Source organism: Aquarana catesbeiana, linkage group LG01 (genome assembly GCF_042186555.1).
Source record: "Aquarana catesbeiana isolate 2022-GZ linkage group LG01, ASM4218655v1, whole genome shotgun sequence".
Taxonomy (NCBI): Eukaryota; Metazoa; Chordata; class Amphibia; order Anura; family Ranidae; genus Aquarana; species Aquarana catesbeiana.
This window is the reverse complement of record NC_133324.1, coordinates 20,705,975-20,716,069: the sequence shown is the minus strand read 5'-3', so window position 1 is coordinate 20,716,069 and position 10,095 is coordinate 20,705,975. Positions and strand designations below refer to the sequence as shown.

At 45.5% G+C, this 10,095-nt stretch overlaps 1 protein-coding gene across 2 annotated transcripts in view; it reads right to left on the bottom strand.

Moving 5' to 3' along the window:
* Nucleotides 1–516: 516 nt before the first annotated feature.
* The window catches only part of LOC141130560 (inactive carboxypeptidase-like protein X2), a 120,617-nt gene continuing 111,038 nt past the window's right edge, over nt 517–10,095 (bottom strand). For both annotated transcript variants that reach the window (XM_073618144.1, XM_073618145.1), the window contains 4 exons: nt 8,282–8,579; nt 7,131–7,270; nt 4,579–4,681; nt 517–4,084 (listed from right to left, as the gene is read on the bottom strand). In XM_073618144.1, the coding sequence (XP_073474245.1) occupies nt 3,819–4,084; nt 4,579–4,681; nt 7,131–7,270; nt 8,282–8,579 (807 nt within the window). In that variant the 3' untranslated portion in view covers nt 517–3,818. The remainder of the gene's footprint in view (nt 4,085–4,578; nt 4,682–7,130; nt 7,271–8,281; nt 8,580–10,095) is intronic.

Genomic DNA, 10,095 nt, shown 5'->3' with positions numbered 1-10,095 from the left:
TCAGTGCCCGCTCATTGGTGCCACCTCATCGGTGCTGCCGTATCAGTGCCTGTCAGTGCCGCCTTATCAGTGCCCATCAGTGACAGAGAAAACTTACTTCCTTACAAATTTTTTTAACAGAAACAAAAGCAAAGCTTTTATTTTTTTCAAAATTTTCGTTTTTTTCTTATTTGTTTAGCAAAATATAAAAACCGCAGAGGTGATCAAATACCACCAAAAGAAAGCTCTGTTTGTGGGAACAAAAATGATAAAAATTTAGTTTGGGTACAGTGTTGGATGACCGCGCAATTCTCATTTAAACTGCGACAGCACTGAAAGCTGAAAATTGGTCTGGGCAGGAAGGTGTATAAGTGCCCGGTATTGAAGTGGTTAAAGTTCATGTGCGTGTAAAGGCAGGTGTCCCAATACTTTTGACAATATAGGGTAGATTGCCAGTTCCCAGTGACCCAGTACATTGTAGAAAGTCCACTGCCCAGCCCTTGGAACATTTTGCTTGTTCAACACAAATCAGACAAATTTCGAGGGAATTATATTTTATTAGATCATACTGATGTCACTTGACTAGCAAGTATATATGAATGCCGGCATTTCAACAACAGCTCACAAAGTATAGAAAAGATTTGAAGTTACATTATGTACACAACTTGTTCTAAGCAGTCCCAGCCTGTAAGAACATCTTCCATACACACGTCACAGTCCACCACTGCAATGCCTACTAAATAGAATAGAAGATGGTTCTCCATGGGGTCATGTGGTCATTAAAAATCCCAAATATTGAAAATGCAGCATGTGTGGACAATGCAGTTACTTTAAATGTATACATTGCTTTAAGTGAATATAAAGCAGATGATTTATTTTTTTAATGGTCAGTCCACAAACAGTCATATTTGTGGTATTAGTAGGCGCAGATGGCCTGATTTATTCAGCAGTTGGTTAGATTGCCACACCAGAAATGCTGATGGTCCGTTGTTCCTCCTCTTGCAGTAGGAGGCATCTTATTCATTTGATGTATTCTCCACAATGTAGGACAAACATAAAAACCTAAAGCTGGCCATAGATGGTTCGAATGAAAAATCCTTCAGGCTGGTTGTACCCAAGTTGATCGATCGATCAGCTTGGGGTACATTCAGCCTGCCCCTACATGGTTTGAACCTCGGTCAGTTCAGCAGGGACCGGCCGAGATTTGAATCATGTATGGGTTGATGGGAGAATCCCTCCCGCTGAGCCACTGTGTTCTCCTGCTAGGGCCCCCCCCCCCCCCCCCATAATAGCCGCTAACAATATTCGCATGTAAAATCTGATAGGCTTGTTGTACCGAAGTTGATCGATTGATCATCTTGGGTACTTTCAGCTTCCCCATACATGGTTTAAATCTCGGCAGGTCCCTGCTGAACTGGCCCGAGATTCAAACCATGTAGGGGCGGGCTGAATGTACCCAAGTTGATCAATCGACTTGGGTACAGCCAGCCTGTCGGATTTTACATGCGAATATTGTTAGGGGCTATTGGGGGGGGGCGTCCCTGCCAGGAGAACAAAATGGCTCAGCGGCAGGGATTCCCCCATCAACCCATACATGGTTCGAATCTCAGCTGGTCCCTGCTAAACTGGCCAAGATTCAAACCATGTATGGGCAAGCTAAATGTACCCAAGTTGATCGATCAACTTCGGTACAACCAGCCTGTCATATTTTACATGCGAATACTGCTAGCGGCTATTAAGAGGGGGAGCCGTCCTTGCCGGGAGAACACAATGGCTCTGTGGGAGAGATTCCCCCAACAACACTGACTGTGTTGATGGGGGGAATCAAGCAATTGTCTTTCCTGCAACCATAGATTTCAGGAAAGAAAATCACTCCATCTATGGTTGGCTTAAGGGAGAACATGGGTGCAGAGATGTCACCACCAGAGTCCCCAGAACTTGAGCCAGCAACAAAAAACCTGCACGTTTATTGCAAATATCCGGGTGAAGGAGAATAGACCAGTGCTATTCGCATCCACTTCAATTTAATTTCCTAATTACGGATCCAAAAATCTCAGCAGATCATCAAATGTCTTCATATTGCCATAGTTTCTACACCTAACGATAAAGAAGATAGGCCCTCATAGATCCTATGAATATTGAAATAATGCCTTCAAATGTCTCTGTGAAGGTTCTCGTTTCTCCAGGTCATGGTAAATCTAGTAGTAGTTTGTCAAGTCTACTTCTTCTGTATTGTTGAGAAATGTCCATAGCCTATCCAAGCCATTCCTTCAGTTCTAATGAGTGATCGGAACATACCCATGCATTGGAGAGATAACAAAGAATGGTCCAACAAAGGAGGACAAATTCTACTGGTCAAGACTAGTTTTTTTTTTGAAAAGCCAGTGGCATGAAACACACCTCAAAAACTTCCACCCGGTGCCAAAAAAAGTGCACATACATAAAGAGTGAAACACAAAAACGTGCAACGGGTGTTCAGAGTCCTCCGCTAGGGAAAGACTTGAAACCTGATCCCCCGGGGCGTTAGGCTCCAGACAGAGACTGAGGTACTTATACAATGGGTCCATCTGGCCGAAACCAGGCGGACCCCCGTTTACTATAAGGTCTGCCGAAACAGACCATACCAAGTACAGGTGGGGCTCCCCCGAAGGGAAACCCCCAAAGGAGAGGGCGAACTAAGCCAAAAGGCCTATGTCCACCCCTTCCCAAGACTTTCAGAGTAGGCCCGAGGACCCACACCCTACTTGCCACAGTGACAAAACTTGTACACATATCAAACTGGTCAAGACTAGTGATGAGCTTGGGTTCAGTCCAAACCCATAAGATAGCTGCCATTGACTGGCCAATGTGCTGTGGAATGGAGATTCCCTGGCTCGCAGCTGACGTACACAAAGGGGTGGAGTGACATCATTGACCTAATATGGGCGTATGCCCATATTAGGCCAATGGCAGTGTGCCAATATTAATGATGTCATGAGCATCCCTGTTCCTTTTGTGTATGTCAGTTGCTGGGCAAGGTTTCCCCCACTTGCAGCTCATTACCCCAGCAACAACAGCTGGTTTTGAACTGAACCCGGCTCTCACCAAACCCCAAGTTCATCCCAGTTTTCCCAAACCTTAAGGAAAGGAGAGAAGGTATACATATGTACAAAGAGGACAACTGGGATGGGGGCATTCCATTCTGTCTTCCACGTATAATCCATTTAACATCTCTATACCGGCGATTCAATGACAATTCACAACTTCAGCCATGTGACTAGAACCTAGGCAGACACCAAGGGTGGGATTATGAAACTGCAACATGGTGGTTCCAGGAATTTCACACCTCCCATCCCATTCTTGGACAGTCAACATCTACACATTCCATGGTGATTGGATCAAGGTGTCTGTGCTACCTTTGTGGATATATTGCTGGGATATGTCCCAGACACTCATCAGAACTGGGGAAATGGCTTGGAGAAGCTATGGAACATCTTCAACATTAGAGAACAAGTCCAGTTGGATGTGACCAACTACTACTAACTTTTAAATGTCTGAGCCATATTTGGTGGATTGTTCCAACAAGAAACGTAGACTTCACTTTTTTCATAAAACAAGTAGAGAAAATCAAACTCTTTAGCGATGACTTTAGGACCTTTAAACGTCCTTCCACCTACAGCACATCTGAAAGGTTTATATGTTACCGTTCAGGCTTCTCTATCATATTTAAATGTGCACAATGATGATTTCAGAACGTCCCACCAGCGGTACTATGGATGGGAAGAACAAATTCATTTTATATCGGCTGAAGGATTTTGAAACTGGGTGACCAAAGTCTGTTAGTAATCTTTTGGCCTCTTTCACTTAGATTTCTTGGCGCTGGCCTTCAGCTTGCGAGTTTGAATCTGGCGCAGACGTAGAATTAGCTCTTTTGGTAATTTTGCTCCTTTGGCCAGCAGTTCCTTCAAACGTTGCTTGGGTGTCTTGGAGATGTAAAAATCGCAGATGGTGGGTCGGTCTTCATAAGAGACGTGACACGACTTGGTAGATGAGTGATAGCCCTCAGCCTTAGCGGTGATCTCATAGTCTCCTGGATTGAGAAGCCTCCAGTAGTCTCCATCAAGAGCTGAAGAAAGAGAAACAGATTTTTAAAAAATCTTTACTCCAGGCCAAACCAGGTGGACTACAGAACTATATGCACTCCGTGTGTCAGCACAGTGTCCTGCAGCTCCAATTAGGTTCTAAAGGATGCAAACTGACCAACACAGCACAGATCAGCTTTTGTGCTTGGTATCATCAAAATATTGCAGAAGAATGCAAGAGAACTGACAGGATCACCACGTATTTACGCATATCTATCCGGCTTATATAAAATAAAGATACATACTAAAAAGTTATGGGCTCCCTGACACTTCTAGGAGAGTGTTCTCCTTATCCAACACTGTGCTCAGTGGTGCTCACTACAAGAGGTGGTGTAGAGGTTGGTGGGAGGAACACTGAGCACAGTGGGGGACCAGAAGATCAATTCTCTTGGATGTCTCAAATTTTTGAGAGTCTTGAGTCAGCTATATATATTTGTTTTCAGTTGCCATTGTCACAGGTACTTTCTACACCGCTTACCTGTGCGGATGTGATGGTTGAGTCCATCTACCTCTATGACGGCTTCAGGAACACCTTTGCCTGTGTCCTTGTCCCGGACCACGCCTTTTATCCCCCGATGGACCTACAAATAGAAAGAAAATCCCTCTTGCATCTAGATGCTATGTACAGAATAACATCCTATTGTTTGAAGCTGTAACGGGGGCATATAGATAAACATTTGGAATATTAATGGTCCTGCTTACTAAAGAATTTGTAATTCCATTTATCTGGTCATGTGATCTAGGCTCCCCTTCCAGATAACACAGCCTGGAGATTGAACTGACTTTTTCCACTTCAATTACCACTCGAGTCCCTGAACCTGTTCCTTACTACAAACTACTTAAGTTCCAAAACATTTTTTTTTTTCATTTCATAGGTGTTTTGATTCTGGACCTTACACATTTTGGCTTTTTGTAGGCTACCCTAACATACTATGCATGTTTTTCTTGGGACAGATAGGTCTTTGATCAGTTGTGGGCATATAGAAAGAGATAGAGATACAAGCAAAAGGAAAGACACATACAAGAGAGATACAACAGCTGCACACCCCAAAACAATTTGTGTAACATGGGAAAGTTCCCCCGAGGGGTGGCTTTAACACAGCAATACAAGAAATTCAGAAAGGAATTATATAAAAATATTTTATTGGAAACATGTGAGGTCAATAGCATGTTGCCGTATCAAACAGTATAATCTGGTTAGGGGATATCAAAAACATTTCACATTTACAGAAAGCAAACACAAAACTACAGCATCACATATCATTGGATATATCTCTTTTGAGATACTAAATATATCTCTTTCTAGCAAAGCAAACCCCTGAAGAAGACCATATGGGTCCAAACGCGTTGGGGCATCGTTACAACAGACCAATTATATGTGATGCTGTAATTTTGTGTTTGCTTTCTGTAAATGTGAAATGTTTTTGTTATCCCCTAACCAGATTATACTGTTTGATACGGCAACATGCTATTGACCTCATATGTTTCCAATAAAATATTTTTATATAATTCCTTTCTGTATTGCTGTTTTAAAGTCCCCCTGAGAGATAGAGATACAAAGTTACTTTGTTTATAAAAATTAATTTGTGGGTGTGGCCTAGTGGAGAGATAAAATTCGGTGTGGTTTAGACTAAATATTGGGCGTGGCTTAAAGGGGGTCTGGTTAGAGTCTGAGATGAAAGAGAGAAGGAGGGAGAAGGAAGAGGGGGAAAGAGGGGGAAAGAGGGAGAGAGAAAGAGAAAGGAAGAAAGACAGGGGGAGAGAGAAAGACAGGAAAAAAGAGATAGGGTGGGAAGGAGAGAGAAGGAAGGAAAGAAAAAAGGAAAGAAAGAGGGATGGAGGGACAGCAGGCCCAGATCCTACACCACAATAGAAATATGTGTATTCCAGAAAGTTTAACAATCAGCAGGTAAAGAAACTCCAAACACCATGCCCCCAGGCAGATCCTATCAAACAGATACAGGAGACAGTCAGAGACTGTGGATATGATACAGAAGAGGGTCAGCGACTGCAGACATGATACAAGAGACGGTTTAGAGACTGCAGACATGATACAAAAGATGGTTTAAAGACTGTAGACATGATACAAGAGACAGTCAGAGACTGTGGATATGATACAGGAGAGGGTCAGAGACTGCAGACATGATACAAGAGACAGTCAGAGACTGCAGACATGATACAAGAGACGGTTTAGAGACTGTAGACATGATACAAGAGATGGTTTAGAGACTGTAGACATAATACAAGAAATGGTTTAGAGACTGTAGACATGATACAAGAGACGATCAGAGACTGTAGACATGATACAAGAGACGGTCAGAGACTGTAGACATGATACAGGAGATGGTCAGAGACTGCAGACATGATACAAGAGATGGTCAGAGTCTGCAGACACGATACAAGAGACGATTAGAGACTGCAGACATGATACAGGAGATGATCAGAGACTGTAGACATGATACAAGAGATGGTCAGAGACTGCAGACATTGTACAGGAGATAGCTCTCTCTGTCCTAGATGAGCAATACTATTGGTTAGCTATACTGCTCACCCAGCAGTACACGGAGCAGTTGCTGGGTGGGTGGGTCAGTTGGCAACTATGCTAATTTAGCGGGAGGGGGGGGGGGCACACGGGAGCAAGGCATAATCTAGGTGCGGCAATCTCCCTCTCTAGCGACGCCACTGGGCGGCGCCAGGTGATGATGAAGCAGTGAAACATTTTTAAGGTGGGAACAGACACTCCAGACCGGTCGCCCCTGCCCAGGACACAACTGATTTTTCGGGATAACTCCTGGGAATGTGGGCTGAAATCCATGAATGTCCCGGGAAAATCGGGACTGTTGGCAGGTATGGACTTTATATATACTGTTGCCAGTGATGCCTAAATATAAGCCACAGCTGGTGTGTTTAATCTGAGCTTCACTCCAGTGATTCATTGATAATTGCCAACTACATGGGGGTGGACAGTTATACAAGTCATGGCCTTTATCTGTAAAATTTGTAGCTTGAATGGGGGTGTACAAAACCAACCTGTTCCATATAGATGAGCAGGGACTCCTTGTTATTCTCCCACTCTGTCGGAAGCTCCACCTCGTGAGGGAATTTATCACAGGACAGCTCCACCGTCACCTCAAAGCAGTTGGTGTGAAGGTAACTGAAATCATTCATACCTGGAGGGTGCAGAAGGGAAGACAGTTTGGACATGAAAGTGGTACTGGAGCGGAAATCAGAATTCATATACTATATACAGTGAAAGTAAAATAGAGACAAGATATTATATCTGCTACCTTAGAGTTTTGGGTGCAGGGATGGTGGGAACCCCTCATAATGGACACAGAAGTTCTACAGACCCTGGAGCTCAGCACAGGGATGGTGGGAACCCTTCATAATGGGTACAGCAGGTGTACAGACCCTGGAACTCAGCACAGGGATGGTGGGAACCCCTCATAATGGGCACAGCGGGTGTACAGACCCGGTAACTCAGCACAGGGATGGTGGGAACCCTTCATAATGGGCACAGCAGGTGTACTGTACAGATCCAGGAAATAAGCACGGGTATGTGGGAACCCCTCATAGAGAGGTCCTTTCCCTCCCAGGCTTTACCTAGAGAGGCGCTAGTGGTGGAAGGTCCCTTGTCTCCTGGGCCTGTTGTCTGGGGAGGATGGGAGTTGGTTTGCTGCCTGGGGAGGGTATAGTTACTGGGAGGTCTGGTTCATGCCCATGCCTCTCTGGCCCCTTTACTGGGGAGGAAGTGGAAGAAGAACCCTGCTTAATGAATTACTCATTTGGGATTAAAGGTCTACAACTGACCTGTGAGAGGGGCTGAAGATACATAAAACTACCAAATCTGCACTAGCCTGTGGCAGAGGTTAAAGATACTACTGAGCAGAGGGTATTTTTGCTGCTGTATTTGAATATCCTGTACCCCTGACTCTCTCTGCGATGGACAAGGAGCCAAAAAAACTAAGCAAAAACAAGTGGAAGTCGATTTGTCTGTTGCCTTTAGAGAGTCTCTGGAGGCAGTTATATGCCAAATCACCAGCAGGAAGGTCAAGAGGACCCGATAAAATACAGCAACCCCTGGATGGCCATTGTTACAGAAGATAGCCTTCCTTTCTGACATGCCAGGTTCTCTTTAATAACATGGTAATGGGAACGCTCCCAGCTCATTTTGTACTCACTTCCGGCCACGGTGTGCCAGTTTGCCCCGTTGATAATGTTGCCAACTCTGATGAAGTCATCGTAGTGACAGATGCGGCGGTTGTCGTCCGACATGATGCGATGGCTGGTAGCATAGGCTGTGGACAACCAGCGAAACATGGAGTCGTCTGGGGTCGGGGTCAGCTCCTTGGCCATCCAATAAGAACGAGCCATGTCAAAGGGGTAGGAGACCACCAGTTCCCCTCCATGGAGGTTGGCACTGAGGACAAAGGGGATTTTCTGCATCCAGTCAATGATGGCGCGAGTCTCCGGAGCCACCTGGGGATTCATAAACCACAAACTAAGGACAGCAGAGATTTCCCAGCATGCACTCATGATCTTTCATTGGCTCTATCATGTAGAAAGAGAGACAGCACCCAGATGGATTCCCCAAGGAGGCAGGTAGAAGGTGCACTAGCTCATGGTGTCCTGCACCCAAGCACAACATGGAAAAGTATGATGGAGAGCTGGCAACTCGTTCTTCCGAATATAATGCTTTTATAATACTGGTGGAGCATACAAAAGACAGCGGCTTACGCTGTTAGCTAACAGTCGAAACACGTATGTCACTGTATTTTGTACACTTCCACTTGTATTAATTAAGCATTATATTCAAAAGAATGAGTTGCCAGCTCTCCATCCCACCTTTCATGTTGCTATATGCCGGGCAGGACTTCTGGCGTTCTGGATGGATGTCATATGACATCTTCCTGGAGCTTGCACAGCGCCCTGCACGCAGTTCTTAGGCCACACTACGGCATAATCTGTCACCAGCTGTGTTTGCTAGACACAGCCAATGACTGATCAGTGTAATGGCCCGCTGCTGGTACCATGTGATCGGTGTGACCAATCACACCAGATCCCCTGACAATTGTAAACAATGGATTGCTTCCTTTCATGCCATTCATTTTGTACAAATGTGTTGCTAGCTGTGATTGGTCACAGTGATCACATGATACAGACAGGGTCAATTACAGCCCATCTGTATGCCCATGTGATCAGATAATCACAACAAAACGCACTGAATAAATCACTGGTATATACAACTAGGGGTGTTGAATATAATCGTGCATCACGATTCAGACGTTCACAATGGTGCACCGATGCTGCGAATCGGCCGAATCGAGGTTTGGTGATGTCATCCGTCGCTCCGTGCAGTGCTCTGCCTCTCCAGGAGAAACACAGAGACAGAGCCTGTATGGTGGAGAAAAGCCCCCTCCCCTTCACTGAAGAAGAAAGTCAGCTGATGAGCCGACAGCCAGTACAGTGCAGGGGGGGCTCGAGGAGACCCAACATGAGGAGAGGAATCACTGGAGGCACCGAAAGGGGGAAGACAGACTGTGCAGCATGGAGGAGGGGGAATCGACTGACATTGAGAGCTGGTGAGTGTCACTGATCCCATCCCTCCACTACCATCACCCCTCTGCTTGATCCCATCATGCCTCTGATCTCACCACCTCTCTGCCTGATCCTACCACCACTCTGCCTGATTCCAGCATCCCACCATGCCTCTGATCCCACCACCACTCTGCCTGATCCCACCATCCCACCATGCTTCTGATGCCTTCTCCTCTCTGCCTCATCCCACCATGCCTCTGATCCCACCATCCCACCATGCCTCTGATCCCACCACCTCTCTGCCTGATCCCACCATCCCTCTGATCCCACCACCACTCTGCCTGATCCCACCATGCCTCTGATCCCACCACCACTTTGCCTAATCCCACCATTCCACCATGCCTCTGATGCCTTCACCTCTCTGCCTCATCCCACCATGCCTGTGATCCCACCACCT